The 18,931-nt window shown below is 43.9% G+C and overlaps 1 protein-coding gene across 2 annotated transcripts in view; it reads right to left on the bottom strand.

Moving 5' to 3' along the window:
• Nucleotides 1-18,931, bottom strand: part of LOC139452193 (protein FAM53A-like) — an 81,646-nt gene that overhangs the window by 4,411 nt on the left and 58,304 nt on the right. For both annotated transcript variants that reach the window (XM_071233565.1, XM_071233566.1), the window contains exons 3-4: nt 18,473-18,533; nt 16,509-17,299 (exon numbers count right to left, since the gene is read on the bottom strand). In XM_071233565.1, coding sequence (XP_071089666.1) covers nt 16,509-17,299; nt 18,473-18,533 — 852 coding nt within the window. The remainder of the gene's footprint in view (nt 1-16,508; nt 17,300-18,472; nt 18,534-18,931) is intronic.

Raw genomic sequence — 18,931 nt, 5'->3', positions numbered from 1 at the left:
TTTGCAATTATGTAAAACGAGTTTGGCTGACTCGTGGTCTACTGTTTCCTGATTGGCTGAAAACAGGGTGGGTGGGACATAGTTGCATCATTGCACTGAACATGTCACTGGTTTTGAATTGTTGTCAACAGGTTTTTTAGCAAATGATCTAAAAAAGGAATCTGTTATTATTGTTTAAATATTCATGTATTAGAATTTTATCAAATATATTTTTACATATATGGAGGTAGTTGTAGGTAAATCCGCTCAATGGATTACAGAGAGGCTTCGTACAGTATTCATGGATAACATTTGTCGTACATCGGCAAAGGTCATCTTCAGTTTTTGACCAAATGAGGAAAGACATTTCACATAATTATCACGAACGGTCAAAAGAATAAGGAGTTGTTTGGGCAGTTTTCCCGCAAATCCAGACGACTAAGAAACAAATCAATACATCTGCTCCATGACTCATAGACAGGCTGATCCACATGTAACTGCTTCATTTACTGGGTCATGGAAACTGTCTCCTTCATCAGTGAAAGCTGAATACAGAACTCCTGGTGCAACTCCGCCATGGTAGTCGTCTTCACCAGCCCTGCTGCCGTGTCATGGCTGGTTTGATTAAACTACAGCCACTACGCTACTACTACAGCAACTACGCTACTACTACGGCAGCAGATACAACTGTCACAGATCCCCCTTGCAGTGTCTTGTTAAGTCTGACAATGATGCCAGATCTATAAATAGCACCAGTATCACTGCCTGGTCATGTTGGGAATCAGAGATGAGATTGCCACAGTCCTGTAAGGTTGGAGCTGGAGGACTCCTCGTGTGGGTGATGGAGGACTCCTCGTGTGGGTGATGGAGGACTCCTCGTGTGGGTGATGGAGGACTCCTCGCGTGGGTGATGGAGGACTCCTCGCGTGGGTGATGGAGGACTCCTCATGTGGGTGTTGGAGGGCTCCTCGCGTGGGTGATGGAGGACTCCTCATGTGGGTGATGGAGGGCTCCTCTCGTGGGTGATGGAGGACTCCTCGCGTGGGTGATGGAGGGCATTGAAGGATTGATGTTGAAGCAACAAGAACATATCACAGAGGATAGGAGAGTAACATGGATATGTCACAGGACTGGAGAGTAACAAGAATATGTCACAAAGGACTGGAGAGTAACATGGATATGTCACAGAGGACTGGAGAGTAACATGGATGTCACAGAGGACTGGAGAGTAACATGGATGTCACAGAGGACTGGAGAGTAACATGGATATGTCACAGAGGACTGGAGAGTAACATGGATTTCACAGAGGACTGGAGAGTAACATGGATATGTCACAGAGGACTGGAGAGTAACATGGATTTCACAGAGGACTGGAGAGTAACATGGATATGTCACAGAGGACTGGAGAGTAACATGGATGTCACAGAGGACTGGAGAGTAACATGGATGTCACAGAGGACTGGAGAGTAACATGGATGTCACAGAGGACTGGAGAGTGACATGGATATGTCACAGAGGACTGGAGAGTGACATGGATATGTCACAGAGGACTGGAGAGTAACATGGATGTCACAGAGGACTGGAGAGTAACATGGATGTCACAGAGGACTGGAGAGTGACATGGATATGTCACAGAGGACTGGAGAGTAACATGGATGTCACAGAGGACTGGAGAGTAACACAGATATGTCACAGAAGACAGGAGAGTAACATGGATATGTCACAGAGGACTGGAGAGTAACATGGATATGTCACTGATGACAGGAGACTAACAAGGATATGTCACAGCACAGAGGACAGGAGAGTAACAAGGATATCTCACTGAGGACAGGAGAGTAACAAAAATATGTCAAAGAGGACAGAAGAGTAACAAGGACATGTCACTGAGGACAGGAGAGTAACAAGAATATGTCACAGAGGACAGGAGAGTAACAAGGATATGTCTCTGAGGACAGGAGACTAACAAGGATATGTCACTGAGGACAGGAGAGTGACATGGATATGTCACTGAGGACAGGAGAGTGACATGGATATGTCACTGAGGACAGGAGAGTGACAAGGATATGTCACTGAGGACAGGAGAGTGACAAGGATATGTCACTGAGGACAGGAGAGTGACATGGATATGTCACTGAGGACAGGAGAGTGACATGGATATGTTACTGAGGACAGGAGAGTGACATGGATATGTTACTGAGGACAGGAGAGTGACATGGATATGTCACAGAGGAGAGAATCAAGGTGTGATGTCACAGAGAACAGATCAAGGTCAGGCATCAAGTTAAGCATATATCATTTTATCTCATGGCATCAACAAGGAATGAGTGAGTGAGTTGGGTTTAACACCAGTTTTAACATTATCACACTAATATCGTGGCATGTTAGCTTAATGTTGGAGGAAAGCCCATTGTGATTGAGGTCTCAGACATTTACCACTTCAGTAAAACCTACGGGTATGGTGCAGACAAACCTAGAAACATAATTGGGGCGAACCAGGATTCAAACCCACAATCATAGGTTTCTGGCGTGCCAAAGGGATGCAACTCTGCATAGCGATTCACGGCCCCAGACGACTGGGCAACCCGTGCCCCCGCATCAACAAGGATATACGATCGTTGAGTATATATGATTATATCGCATGGCATCAACAAGACAATATCCCCGAGCACAGGACATGGGAGATCCTTGTACCAACACTGGGAGGCAGAGAGATGTATTAGCAGATAAGGATCCCACTTCTTTTCACTTCCCTCTGAGTTTCTATATTTAAGTCAAATAAACCATCACAAACTGGATGCTAGGTACTCGGTCGTGAGTGAATTACCGCCACCTCCGTACCTGCCCCTGACCAGCTGCGTGTAATGCCCACGTGTGTGAGTATAACAGATAAACCGACCGATAAAGTCCCCACCTTTCTTCACTACTATCACGAACAAGCAACCAGAGATAATAGGATATCACTCAACTGATAATCTCAATTTCTGCCCTGGAGTATTTTTATTAATCTGCTTTGATATCAATTAAAATGTTTTGTCTTAACTCTGTGTTTTCATTATTATCAAAGCAGAGTTGAAAGTTGAAAAGGGCAACATTGAGGTTTTCCCATGTAGCATTGGCATCTAGGAGTGAGTGAGTGAGTGTGTTGGGTTTAACGCCGCTTTTAACGGTATTCCAGTTATATCGCGGTGTGTCAGCTTAATGTGGGAGGAAAGCCCAAAGTGATGCCGGTCTCAGACGTTTACCACTTCGGTGAAACCCACGAGCACGGGTATGGTGCTGACAAACCTAGAAACATAATTGGGGCGAACCGGTATTCGAACCCACAATCATAGGTTTCTGGCGTGCCCAAGTGACGAAACTCTGCACAGCGAATCGTGGCGCCTTAGACAACTGGGCCACCCGTGCCCCCTGGCATCTAGGAACCACCATCTGATTAATATGGGATCATGAAATTTTTTTTTAAATATATATTTGTTTTTACACAACCAATTTGTAAGGATTTAGCTCCACACTTAATTAATAAATATGGCAAATATTTGCCGGTTTTCACCATGTGTAAACTTTGATGGACACCTGTAGCGAACTTAAACTTGCTGACCTGCTGTCTGCTGTATAGGTAACCTATACCTAACAAGTATGCTACAAGACGTGCTACTCCATGTATAACTCTGTAATGTCAAATACTGAATTGAATAAAAAATTAAAATATGGGATCATGACAAGGACCCTTCCACTTCCACGAATAAATTTTCAACCATGCAATATGTCAATTTATTCTCAAAACAATTGTAAAAATTGAATGTCTCTCATATTTTCAAATCTCATTATTATTTAAATCAAATGTTTAAAATACAATTTATACAGTCAGTCAGATGATAAAATAATTATTTTATTAGAAGAGACAGCATGCTTCTTTGATGTGACTTTAAGCTGTCATGCTGTCAAATCATTCTCTAAAAGCAGACAGGATATTAAATTTGGGCATTTTAAAAAGGTAGCCATTTTTTTCAGCGACAAATTCCATATTTGACATCCTTGATTAATCATGACATTCTGGATACCTCATGTCAAACCTCTTGACTGGTATCATTTGTTCAAACACTGACCCAGTTTTCTTCACTAAGAAGAAATCATGGCTTCTGACAAATTAAGTGGCATGGTCTGATGTCTTGTTATAAGGGTACTTTGCTGTGATCTAAAGCTACATTCATATTGACTTCAAAAAATATTTCTTTCACTTCCAGGAAAATAAAACTAAAATTCAAAACCCTCTCAATCTTGTGATAAATATTAATCTCATTACATGCACAAGGAAACTGAGTCAGGATTTTAAAACTGCATATGTATTATTTTACCTTCGTATTTATTGTAAATAATTAGTACTTTGGCAACCTTTCATATTTTTTAGTAAACCATTTGACTTTTATTTATTTTTAATTCTTTTTTTATGTTTAAACAATAAAAAATATACCTACATCTATTTAACACCTAATGAGATAGATACATTAAAAAAAATTAATAATAACAATAATAATACATTGTTAGGAAGATAAAACCTGGTAACAGTTGTACAAGGTGACCCCAGTGTTACGACTGGTACCTCCCACATTGAATATAGACATACAGTAGTAACAGTAGTAACAGTTGTACAAGGTGACCCTAGTGTTACGACTGGTACCTCCCACATTGAATATAGACATACAGTAGTAACAGTTGTACAAGGTGACCCTAGTGTTACGACTGGTACCTCCCACACTGAATATAGACATACAGTAGTAACAGTTGTACAAGGTGACCCTAGTGTTACGACTGGTACCTCCCACATTGAATATAGACATACAGTAGTAACAGTTGTACAAGGTGACCCTAGTGTTACGACTGGTACCTCACACACTGAATATAGACATACAGTAGTAACAGTTGTACAAGGTGACCCCAGTGTTACGACTGGTACCTCCCACATTGAATATAAACATACAGTAGTAACAGTTGTACAAGGTGACGCTAGTGTTACGACTGGTACCTCCCACATTGAATATAGACATACAGTAGTAACAGTTGTACAAGGTGACGCTAGTGTTACGACTGGTACCTCCCACATTGAATATAGACATACAGTAGTAACAGTTGTACAAGGTGACCCTAGTGTTACGACTGGTACCTCACACACTGAATATAGACATACAGTAGTAACAGTTGTACAAGGTGACGCTAGTGTTACGACTGGTACCTCCCACATTGAATATAGACATACAGTAGTAACAGTTGTACAAGGTGACGCTAGTGTTACGACTGGTACCTCCCACACTGAATATAGACATACAGTAGTAACAGTAGTAACAGTTGTACAAGGTGACCCTAGTGTTACGACTGGTACCTCACACTGAATATATACATACAGTAGTTACAGTTGTACAAGGTGACCCTAGTGTTACGACTGGTACCTCCCACATTGAATATATACATACAGTAGTTACAGTTGTACAAGGTGAAGCTAGTGTTACGACTGGTACCTCCCACATTGAATATAGACATACAGTAGTTACAGTTGTACAAGGTGACGCTAGTGTTACGACTGGTACCTCCCACATTGAATATAGACATACAGTAGTAACAGTTGTACAAGGTGACCCTTGTGTTACGACTGGTACCTCCCACACTGAATATAGACATACAGTAGTAACAGTTGTACAAGGTGACGCTAGTGTTACGACTGGTACCTCCCACATTGAATATAGACATACAGTAGTAACAGTTGTACAAGGTGACGCTAGTGTTACGACTGGTACCTCCCACATTGAATATAGACATACAGTAGTAACAGTTGTACAAGACAACCCTAGTGTTACGACTGGTACCTCCCACACTGAATATAGACATACAGTAGTTACAGTTGTACAAGGTGACGCTAGTGTTACGACTGGTACCTCCCACATTGAATATAGACATACAGTAGTAACAGTTGTACAAGGTGACCCTAGTGTTACGACTGGTACCTCACACTGAATATAGACATGCAGTAGTAACGGTTGTACAAGGTGACGCTAGTGTTACGACTGGTACCTCCCACATTGAATATAGACATACAGTAGTTACAGTTGTACAAGGTGACGCTAGTGTTACGACTGGTACCTCCCACACTGAATATAGACATACAGTAGTTACAGTTGTACAAGGTGACCCTAGTGTTACGACTGGTACCTCCCACACTGAATATATACATACAGTAGTAACAGTTGTATAAGGTGACCCTAGTGTTACGACTGGTACCTCCCACATTGAATATAGACATACAGTAGTTACAGTTGTACAAGGTGACGCTAGTGTTAGGACTGGTACCTCCCACATTGAATATAGACATACAGTAGTAACAGTTGTACAAGACAACCATAGTGTTACGACTGGTACCTCCCACATTGAATATAGACATACAGTAGTAACAGTTGTACAAGGTGACCCTAGTGTTACGACTGGTACCTCCCACACTGAATATAGACATACAGTAGTAACAGTTGTACAAGGTGACCCTAGTGTTACGACTGGTACCTCCCACATTGAATATATACATACAGTAGTTACAGTTGTACAAGGTGACGCTAGTGTTACGACTGGTACCTCCCACACTGAATATAGACATACAGTAGTTACAGTTGTACAAGGTGACCCTAGTGTTACGACTGGTACCTCCCACACTGAATATAGACATACAGTAGTAACAGTTGTACAAGGTGACCCTAGTGTTACGACTGGTACCTCCCACACTGAATATAGACAGACAGTAGTAACAGTTGTACAAGGTGACCCTAGTGTTACGACTGGTACCTCCCACACTGAATATAGACATACAGTAGTAACAGTTGTACAAGGTGACCCTAGTGTTACGACTGGTACCTCCCACATTGAATATAGACATACAGTAGTAACAGTAGTAACAGTTGTACATGGTGACGCTAGTGTTACGACTGGTACCTCCCACACTGAATATAGACATACAGTAGTAACAGTAGTAACAGTTGTACAAGGTGACCCTAGTGTTACGACTGGTACCTCCCACACTGAATATAGACATACAGTAGTAACAGTAGTAACAGTTGTACAAGGTGACCCTAGTGTTACGACTGGTACCTCCCACACTGAATATAGACATACAGTAGTTACAGTTGTACAAGGTGACCCTAGTGTTACGACTGGTACCTCCCACACTGAATATAGACATACAGTAGTAACAGTTGTACATGGTGACCCTAGTGTTACGACTGGTACCTCCCACACTGAATATAGACATACAGTAGTAACAGTTGTACAAGGTGACCCTAGTGTTACGACTGGTACCTCCCACACTGAATATAGACATACAGTAGTAACAGTTGTACAAGGTGACCCTAGTGTTACGACTGGTACCTCCCACACTGAATATAGACAGACAGTAGTAACAGTTGTACAAGGTGACCCTAGTGTTACGACTGGTACCTCCCACACTGAATATAGACATACAGTAGTAACAGTTGTACAAGGTGACCCTAGTGTTACGACTGGTACCTCCCACATTGAATATAGACATACAGTAGTAACAGTAGTAACAGTTGTACATGGTGACGCTAGTGTTACGACTGGTACCTCCCACACTGAATATAGACATACAGTAGTAACAGTAGTAACAGTTGTACAAGGTGACCCTAGTGTTACGACTGGTACCTCCCACACTGAATATAGACATACAGTAGTAACAGTAGTAACAGTTGTACAAGGTGACCCTAGTGTTACGACTGGTACCTCCCACACTGAATATAGACATACAGTAGTTACAGTTGTACAAGGTGACCCTAGTGTTACGACTGGTACCTCCCACACTGAATATAGACATACAGTAGTAACAGTTGTACATGGTGACCCTAGTGTTACGACTGGTACCTCCCACACTGAATATAGACATACAGTAGTAACAGTTGTACAAGGTGACCCTAGTGTTACGACTGGTACCTCCCACACTGAATATAGACATACAGTAGTAACAGTTGTACAAGGTGACCCTAGTGTTACGACTGGTACCTCCCACACTGAATATAGACATACAGTAGTAACAGTTGTACATGGTGACCTTAGTGTTACGACTGGTACCTCCCACATTGAATATAGACATACAGTAGTTACAGTTGTACAAGGTGACCCTAGTGTTACGACTGGTACCTCCCACATTGAATATAGACATACAGTAGTAACATCATTAGTTTGAGCATTATGGTTGGTTTGGTTGGTTGGTTTGTTGTTTTACGCTACACTCAGCAATATTCCAGCTATATGACGGCGATCTGTAAATAATCAAGAAAGGTTTTCAAGTTATGTCCTGGAAACAAACCCTACCCTCGTTTTAGACTAAGTCAAAATGGTTTCCATAGAAACATAACAAACAAAACTTAGAACAATTTCAAAATAGCAATAGGTACTAGCGAAGCTGATGACCAATGAATATCCCAAGTTTTGTTGAAATGTGTTGAACAGATTTCAACATATGACCCGGAAACAAACACTACCCCTATTTGAAACTAAGTAAAAATTGTTTCCATGGAAGCTTAAAAAAAAATTAAGCTATTGAGCAATGCGTAGAGCAAGTTTCATTGAAACATTGGTTTACACGTTATGGCTTGGAATAGGATGGGAACGCCAGCACCAACAGGAACAGTAAGGGAGCCAAAAACAATGTCTCACCTTAAGTGAGTGAGTAAGTTGGGTTTAACATTGCTTTGAACAGTATTCCAGTTATATCTTATATCACAGCATGTCAGCATAATGTGAGAGGAAAGCCCACAGTGATATGCAGCTCCAAGATGTTTACGACTTTAGTGAAACCCTATGACAAAACCTAGCACCATAATCAGGGTGAACTAGGATTCTAACCCACGATCACAGTTTCCGGGCATGCCCAAGGGATGCAACTCTGCACAGCGTATTTAGGCGCTTCAGACAAGTGGGCCACCTGAGCCCCCTCAACTTCAAAGCTACAAGGAATAGCAGCACACATCTCTGGCAGAATCTGCAGTGTAAAAGTCCATATCTTCACAGGAGGATTGGATTAACACATCGATTGATGAGGGAGTAATAATTCATAGCTCTATGTGTTAAAGTCCATATCTTCACAGGAGGATTAGATTAACACATCGATTGATGAGGGAGTAATAATTCATAGCTCTATGTGCCACATGAACTTATTACCCATGCTGATATTTAATACAATTTATAAAATAGAACAGCTACTTCTTTGAAGGAAAAAAACAGCATTTCAATTTATGAAACTGACAAAGAGTGCCATTGTTTTGTCACAAGGCCACACCCAATTGTACAAAACAATAACTTCAAATCCTTTCCATGAATCACAATGACCCTGTTAGAAGACATGACCACAACAGCCATATAATAAGAGGAGTGAGTGAGTGAGTATGGTTTTACGCCGCTTTTAGCAATATTCCAGCAATATCACAGCGAGGGACACCAGAAATGGGCTTCACACATTGTACCCATGTCGGGAATCGAACCCGGGTCTTCGGTGTGGCGAGCGAACGCTTTAACCACTAGGCTACCCAACCGCCCCTAAAATAAGAGGAAATGTGGTCGAACACAGAACATTTAAAACAAAAGTACTTCTCATCATTTCGACTCCCACATGAGTATAGCACTCCAACATAAATAATAGATTTCAAGTGTCATTTTAAAATTGCTTTTTGTGAGGTACAATCTCCAGGGACCATACAGGCAACGATCGGAACTAATGGACAAGAGTGACTGATTCAAATTTCATAAAAACATTAGCAGATTAAAACTCATGTAAAATTCTTCCCTCGGTTCTCTTGACGAGAGGTGTATGAATATTTCACAGCGCCATGAGGCGTGGGCGTGAGGGGGCGTCGTCCAACTGAGATTCAGCAAGCACAGCAGGTGCAGTTATATGTGCATCCTGTGCACCCAAATGTCAAAGTGAACCTTTCACACCCTGCACCAGTTGTGCAATATTGAGCAACATTAAAGAACACAAAAACAAACATTCTGAAATGTCATGTTGTCTTAAGGATGAATCTGTTTTGACATGTTTAGTGAGAACAAGATTGTCTTTCATACAGAGTTTGTTTGTTAGTTTGTATGTTGTTTAAACTCTGCACTCAGCAATATTCAAGCTATATGACGGCAGTCTGTTAATCGAGTCTGGATCAGAGAATCCAGTGATTGACGTCATGCACATAAATCCACACAGTTCGGATTAATGACATGCCTCACCCAAGTCAGCGAGCCTGACCACCTGATCCTGTTAGTCACCTCTTATGACAAGCAGAGTCGCCTTTTACAACAAGCATGGGTTGCTGAAGACCTATTAAAGAAACCTAACTAAGGCTACTTCTTGACTAAAGGACAACATGGTACATTGGGGAGTGGGCTCCTCATGGCTCCCAAGAGCTGCTCAGGGCTCCCAGGAGCTGCACAGAACTTGTAGGACCTGCTCAGGGCTCCTGGAGCTCCTCATGGTTTCCAGGAGCGGCACAGGGCGTGTAGGAGCTGCACAAGGCTTGTAGGACCTGCTCAAGGCTCCCAAGAGCTGCACGGGGTCCCCAGGGCTCCTAAGAGCTGCTCAAGGCTCCCAAGAGCTGCTCAAGGCTTACTGTTCAGGGCTCCCAGGAGCTCCTCATGGTTCCCAAGAGCTGCACAGGGCGTGTAGGAGCTGCACAAAGCTCGTAGGAGCTGCTCAGGGCTCCAAAAGCTCCTCATGGTTCCCAAGAGCTGCACAGGGCGTGTAGGAGCTGCACAAGGCTTGTAGGAGCTGCTCAGGGCTCCAAAAGCTGCTCAGGGCTCCCAGGAGCTGCACGGGGTCCCCAGGGCTCCCAGGAGCTGCACGGGGTCCCCAGGGCTCCCAAGAGCTGCTCAAGGCTTACTGTTCAGGGCTCCCAGGAGCTCCTCAAGGCTTCCAAGAGCTGCACAGGGCTCCAAGAGCTGCACAGGGCTCCAAGGGCTGCTCAGGGCTCCAAGGGCTGCTCAGGGCTCCCAAGAGCTGCTCAAGGCTTACTGTTCAGGGCTCCCAGGAGCTCCTCAAGGCTTCCAAGAGCTGCACAGGGCTCCAAGAGCTGCACAGGGCTGCTCAGGGCTCCCAAGAGCTGCTCAAGGCTTACTGTTCAGGGCTCTCAGGAGCTCCTCAAGGCTTCCAAGAGCTGCACAGGGCTCCAAGAGCTGCTCAGGGCTCCAAAGGCTGCTCAGGGCTCCTAAGAGCTCCTTAGAGTCCCATGTGACATGACCTCATAACAGTATACATGTCTAAGCTACAAGTGGCACTGCAGCAGAGTTCATTTATACGCAATGCCTGTATTTAGTGAGTCAGACAAGATCTGTTACCCTTTCTTAACTACTGACAAGACCTCTCATTCATTGACTATACATTAAAGTTCCACTCATAGCTTCTTTAATCTATTAATCAGAATGACTTTGCCTTGGAACCAGGTCCTCAGCGTAATGAGTGAACGCTTTAACTGCCAGGCTACCTGACTGCCCCCACATCGCTTTGAACAGTATGTCACTTATATAACAGAAGGTCCTCAATATGTAGGAGCGAAATTTGAGGTGATGTAGGTGTTAGACATTTATCAGTTTGGTGAATCCGCAAGCAAGGGTATGGTGCAGACACACCTAGAAACATAACCAGCAAGAAATGGGATTCGAACCCACAGTCATGGGATGCAAATCTGCACACAAATTGCCGCGACTTAGATGACCCATGCTCTGCCCCTGCCTCCATTGTACCTTAATGGAGTCAAACCCTGTTGTTCACCTGGACGAGCAAACACTTTACCTACTGGGCTACCCATACTCCCACAATGACATTTAGGCAGTGACTTCCATACTGTGTCTATAACTAGGATACATTTGTGGTAAGATTACACTGAAATATCTACACGAAAATAAATTATTGCCTTTAACCTGTAAAATGCTTGTACTTAAAGGATCTAAAGAACAGAAAAACTGTTAATCTATATCAAACAGAATTCCATGGCAAGACGCAAGCAATGATCAAGTAGGTCAATTTACAAATCATGTTTACAAGGAGTGGCAAGTAAAAGGGGGCGTCCCCACGTATGAGGAAACCTTAAAGACTCCAGTACCCCTTAATTTCACTGCCGTTGTATGCATACCCAGCAGGTACATCACAGTCATGTGTGGGCGGAATATGTGAAGACCGATAGTGACTCATCCTCATGGCTAGAAACTTCAGTTACATAACAAGACAAGCCTCCAGTCAGTGCATGAACATGCTGCACTGAATGTCATCAGCAGAGGTGAGGAGAAGAAGGAGGGGCGAGGGCAAGAGGGAGAGGTGGAGGAGGGATAGGGTTGTCGGGTTGGGGAGATGGAGGAGGGAGGGGGGTTGGAGAGGAAGAGTTGAGGAGGGATTGGGTTGTGGGAGGAAGAGGTGGAGGAGGGAGGGGTTGTGGGGTTGAGGCGGAAGAGGTGGAGGGAGTGGGTTGGGAGGAAGAGGTGGAGGGAGGGGTTGTGGGGTTGGGGAGGAAGAGGTGGAGGAAGGAGAGGGTTCTGGGGTTGGGAGGAAGAGGTGGAGGAGGGATAGGGTTGGGAGGAAGAGGTGGAGGGAGGGGTTGTGGGGTTGGGGAGGAAGAGGTGGAGGAGGGAGGGGGTTGTGGGTTGGGGAGGAAGAGATGGAGGAGGGATTGGGTTGTGGGGTTGGGGAGGAAGAGATGGAGGAGGGATTGGGTTGTGGGGTTGGGGAGGAAGAGGTGGAGGAGGGAGGGATTGTGGGTTGGGGAGGAAGAGATGGAGGAGGGATTGGGTTGTGGGGTTGGGGAGGAAGAGGTGGAGGAGGGATGGGGTTGTGGGGTTGGGGAGGAAGAGGTGGAGGAGGGAGGGACTGTGGGTTGGGGAGGAAGAGATGGAGGAGGGATTGGGTTGTGGGGTTGGGGAGGAAGAGGTGGAGGAGGGATGGGGTTGGGAGGAAGAGGTGGAAGAGGGGGGCTGAGGGTTGGGAGTGCGGGTAAGAGGGATGAGGTGGGGGTAACAGTAGTCCAGTTATATCAGGTCATGTCAACTTTATATGGTAAAGTGATGCATTGGTGCAAACACAACACGAGGATGGTGTTTACAGACCAAGCAACAGGATGGAGGGAGGGGTTGTGGGTCGGCGGACGCGAGGAGGATGAAGGGTGGATACGCAAGGAAAAGGAAAGAGAAGAATAGAGTAAGTGGAAAGGGGACACAAGGAGCGGGTTTATCGGTGGATCAATGAAAATATTTTCTAAAGGGAAAAGGTTGTAGACAAAAAGATAGATGTTTTCAGTGGCAACATGAACTTTTATTTCAGGAGGAAAATAGAGACACATGTTCTGTATCCGAATTGGGAAATGTTTTGGGTTTTTTCAACTCAACATAATCAGAGGCAGATGGACCTTCCATTTACACAACATTTGTGCCATTTCTCCCAACATTACATGCAAGGATAACCTGTATAGTTGTGACTGGTGTTACTCAACAACACTCTTGGTGGGTCTGTATACTTCATATAACCTGTCATGCTTCAAAGGACCTGCAATATTTTGTCCTTTAAAATATCTTTTTCTGGTTTACATATGAATAAATCTTGTCAAAGGTTTTTTGAGCTTGTCAGGTGAGACAGATAGTGTGGGATGGGAGTAATCTTCTTTTTCTCTTTTTAACTGAGTCAGCTGAGTCAGTCTTTAGTTGTGCTAACATCCATACCCTTGGCCATAGTGACTGAGCCAGCTGAGAGGTTTTTTTTTCAACTTTGAATATCTCTATCCTCCAAGACAAACTTCATAACTTATCGGGCATCTGTCACTAAAGTCTATGACCATAGATCATCTCTATCTTCAAAGGTCAAGTACACTTATTCAAAAATAAAAGCAAATGCCATCTGAAACTCAATGACAAAACAATATATAAAAAGCTGGACATCCTCACTGATAACATCTATGTACAATTTGAGAGAGTGAGTGAGTGAGTGAGTGAGTATGGTTTACCGCCGCTTTTAGCAATATTCCAGCAATGTCACACATTGTACCCATGTCGGGAATCAAACCCGGGTCTTTAGCATGACGAGGAAACGCTTTAACCACGTGGCTACCCGACCACCCCATGCAGGGTTCAAAATTAATGGACGCTAAGACGCAAAATGCATCTTAATTTATGATTTTGCGTCTATGATTCAAAATAAAGACAAATTTTTTTGCGTCTTGCTTTTTTCCGTTCAACAATTGGTTGAGAAATACCTAAATTTCTAAATACACTGTGATAACATTTGATTTCGCGAAGATTTTCCTTGATTTGTTTACCTCCAATTTAGAGTTACCTCCCAATTCGCGTTTCCAGGAAAAACTTTTACTTCTTTTCAACTTTTGTGAACGCGGACTATTCCGAGCTCTTTTTGACCAATGAACATATAGCACGAGGATTAATATTATGGAAATGACGTATGTCTATTTTCGGGACACCAATCAAATGCCGTAAAAACTGTCATCGGTAATTTATTCAATTGACCCAAGGTCGTTTCTTATCTTAAGATGACATGCCATCCTCGAATCCCAGACGACACCCGTAGGCCGGTTCAGACTGACGAAGCCGTTGTCACGTCAAAATAATATATAATTTTATTAACCTACCTGTCCTATGATTCATTTATTTAATCTATCACATTTCACAATGTCTGAAATACGTATTCCATTTCAATTTATCATTTCTTATCGATAAATTAAAAAAATATTCACTATTTCCCGCAATGTTATTGAAAATAAAATCTCGAAAACACTTTTCCACAACGGGTCCACATCGAACATGTCAAAGCAATGTAAAGACGTTTCAAGCTATATATTATACAAAGTAATAGATAAAATTTTAAAGTTGTCAAACTTACATTTAAGTTCTTATTTCCATCTTTTCGTGCGATCGCGTGTAATGTAAGTCAAATGACATCTCGGCTTTCGTCATCTCAATTTCCTCGGTTCGGAGACGATGTTTAATGCAAAAATATAAGCATGAAAAATCTTTGTCACAGCTCTTAACCTGGCACAATACATCTATGAAGTTCCATATTTTTAATATAGATCGCAATTTCCTGCTTAAAACGTTCAGAATAACACGATTTAACAAAAGTCTTTCGTCAAATTCTGAAATTTATCAGACCATAGATGTAATTTGATTGGCCGGCTTAGGTCACGTGCTCAGATTTGACCAGTCACGAACCTTGTAGCAGATTTTGGCAAAGACAGAGTCATTAGAAACCAATTTTATCGAAGCTTTCTAGCGATGTGTCACATGGCAGTCTTCGACGACCGTGTTATTCGAAAACGGAGGTATCTGTTCATGTTACTGAACGAACAGCCACTGTTATCAGGAAATGGGTGATGGCATATATACCAAATCTATTTACAATTCATTTTAAAATATTTTTCCAATTGCGTTTTTTATGAAATCTTCCTTGGTCCTTAATCTGGACGTTATGAATGTGTTAGCTTACATTTTCTTTATTTACAATGAACATAATTAAGTTGTAAATGCATTATCTAAATAATGTGATAAACATAACATATTTTATAAACAATAGGATTGGAACTTGAAATGGTGTATAAAAATGTTTTACAAACATGCAGATATTTTCTTTGATAAATGTTTTATGAGTGTAATTTAATCACTTTGTTATCTGAATGTCATAACATGCATAATCAGTCATTATTTATATGCAGCATAAATCATGATCATGCAATCTTGTGATATATATTTTGAAGTTTTGAGTTGAGAAAAAATAATTGCTTGTTGATTTCTGATTTTGCTTGTATCTTTTAAAACCACAAGCAAAAATTTGCTTGTGCCTAAAAAAATTAAATTCTAACCCTGACCATGTACAATTTGAGGGTAGGATATTTAGACAAGAAGTAGGCATCCCCATGGGTACCAATCATGCTCCCCTTCTTGAAGACCTTCTTTTTGCATATGTTTGGTCATAATAAAACTGAAAATATAAGTAGTCTCAAAAATTATCTGCCAGACAGTCGGGCAGGCGGAGTAAAATTTCATGCAGCCCGACAGAAAAGTTACTAGCCACGGGCAGGTGGGCAGGCAGTTAATTCGGTCACTGAAAGAAGTGGGTTGTAAGGATCTTTACCGAAACATCGCCTCCACAGGAAATAAAGAAGTTGTTCTCCATAAATTGTGTCTACTTTGTAATCCGTCAACTTTTGAGTAATACCTGTCACACAATTCATCCATCATCAACATGGAGATGTGGCAATCAACACCATCAACAGATTTGTTTGACAACGGTGTAAGGATATATACCGAAACGTCGCCTTCACAGTAAATAAAGAAGTTGTTATCCACAAATTGTCTCTACTTAGTTCACATTCCCCTGACCTACCCGTTAAATCTTTACATTTGTAACACAAATATCTAGAATAGATGCAGGTAGAGGAAATAATTATTAATTAAAGAATATCCAGGAAAATAAAAACAAGCAGATTCCGAATATAACTACTAACCTCAGTCATTTTTTGAAAATTAAGGGTTGGTCTGCAATCTTCACGTCGTCGTTTCTTGGCGTAACGTCTATCATGGAGAACACACGGCTGAGAGCGACACCTTGGTATTTTGTGTCGGTACGGCGAGGACGGGTTTGAGCCTAGATGTTCGGACATACACGGCGTAGATCCAGCTCCAAGTGATATCTGTTCCTCATAAGAAAGACTTCGGTTCTGGAGAATTTCAAATCTGTTATTCCGTAATGGGCTGTGTTCGAGCCACGGTGCTCCAAATGAACTCTGGGAAAAATCACTAAGAGCAGATGCTGGCCTTGGTACAGGCGAACCAGGCGGAGTCTGAAAGTCTGATGTCGTGAAATGACCACTGTCCATACTCAATGGTGACGACACAAACCGGGTAAAGTTTGTCACATTTCTACATGTGGCCTTGAACTCAGGAACACGGGACGTTATGTTCCTGTTCTGCTGATCTACATTATTGTTTGTCAACGGAATCACAGCTATTGGTCGCCAAAGTTTGGTTCCATCTGGTTGCCATGGAGATGATGTCATGGAGTCAACCGGCACTGAGAGAGATCGGCAGTGTTTTTTCTTCGGTGGTGCGATGCCGGAGTTCGTATCACAGAGAATACATTTGTGTAGCGGGTTCTTGTGGCGACATGTTACCACAGACGAGTGCTTATCACAACTTTTGCCATGTCTGCTGCCAGAGTTGTCTCCCTTCCCCTTCCCTCCTGCAGAGGGCGGTGGCATCTGTGAGGGGGGGACAGGCAATGCCCATACATTCTTCCCTACAAAAGCAATTTTTAAAATCATTTGGCAAATTCCACATCTGACAAAAGACATTACACTTTGCAAAAAAGATTGCTTCACTGCCAAACAAGTTTGCTTGTAATTCTAAATGATCAAATCCAAAGAAACTTGGCACTCGAGTCGTTAGGTGCACTTTCAGCTACACTTTCATTTTCCCAGAAGACGTTTGTTTATGCTGTGTATTGGAGAAACACTTTTCCAGCAATATCATCTTTACTTCTGAAACATCAACAGGAAGAACGTTTGAACTTTAAATTTTATTTTCTTAACGCCTCCCACACTTGAAACATAATGACACCGGCATGTCGCACTCTTTGTATAGGATCACACTGACAGTCAACTTGTCGCCCAATCCCCTGTCCTGCCTCCTCCACCCCCACAGCCCCCTCTCCTAGCCCCCGTCTGCCGCCTCCAAACCATCCCCTTCTCCAACCCCACATCCCTTCTCCACAACCCTGTCCCCCTCTCCCAACCCCCGTCCTGCCTCCACAACCCACTCCCCCTCCACCTCGTCTTCTCCCCCAACCCTGTTCCTCCCCTACACCCTCCTCCACCCCCATCCTGTCCCCCAACCCCCTCTACTACCCCCTGTCCCCTCTATCCCCTTCCCCACACCTGTCCCCTCCTCCATCCCCTCCCCCACCCCTGTCCCCTCCCCACCCCTCCTCCATCCCCTGTCCCCTCCTTCATCCCCTCCCCCATCCTCTATCCCCTCCCCCACCCCTGTCCCCTACACCCTCCTACACCCCCATCCTGTCCCCCAACCCCCTCTACTACCCCCTGTGCCCTCTATCCCCTTCCCCACCCCTGCCCCCTCCTCCATCCCCTCCCCCACCCCTGTCCCCTCCTCCACCCCCTGTCCCCTCTTCCATCCCCTTTCCCATCCCTGTCCCCTCCTCCACCCCCTGTCCCCTCTTCCACCCCCTGTCCCCTCCACCCCCTCCCCAAACCCCTGTCCCCTCCTCCACCCCCTGTCCCCTCTTCCACCCCCTGTCCCCTCCACCCCCTCCCCAAACCCCTGCCCCCTCCTCCACCCCCTGTCCCCTCTTCCACCCCCTGTCCCCTCCACCCCCTCCCCAAACCCCTGCCCCCTCCTCCATCCCCTGTCCCGCTCCTCCCCTGTCCCCCTCCACCATCGTCCAAACGATTACCTTTAACTGCAAGACTGGCTGGTGAGGTAGGTGAAAGGTTAATGGCTTCCTCTCTTGATATCTGCAAACAAACAACGACATTACTATCACAGATACATCACTGATGGAGTGCCACACCAGGTAACACTGACATCACTGGCGGGGGAGTGCCACACCAGGTAACACTGACATCACTGGCGGGGGAGTGCCACACCACGTAACACTGACATCACTGGCGGGGGAGTGCCACACCAGGTAACACTGACTGATGGGAGAGTGCCACACCAGGTAACACTGACATCACTGGCGGGGGAGTGCCACACCAGGTAACACCGACTGATGGGGGAGTGCCACACCAGGTAACACTGACATCACTGATGGGGGAATGCCACACAAGGTAACACTGACATCACTGAGGGGGGGAGTGACATGATTCACAGGCTTAAAATAACACAATTACATGATATTGGGAAAGACCAA

Source organism: Haliotis cracherodii, unplaced genomic scaffold (genome assembly GCF_022045235.1).
Source record: "Haliotis cracherodii isolate W230 unplaced genomic scaffold, xgHalCrac1.p SCAF_9, whole genome shotgun sequence".
NCBI lineage: Eukaryota > Metazoa > Mollusca > Gastropoda > Lepetellida > Haliotidae > Haliotis > Haliotis cracherodii.
The sequence above is the reverse complement of the archived record's forward strand: the minus strand, read 5'-3'. Positions and strand labels throughout refer to the sequence as shown.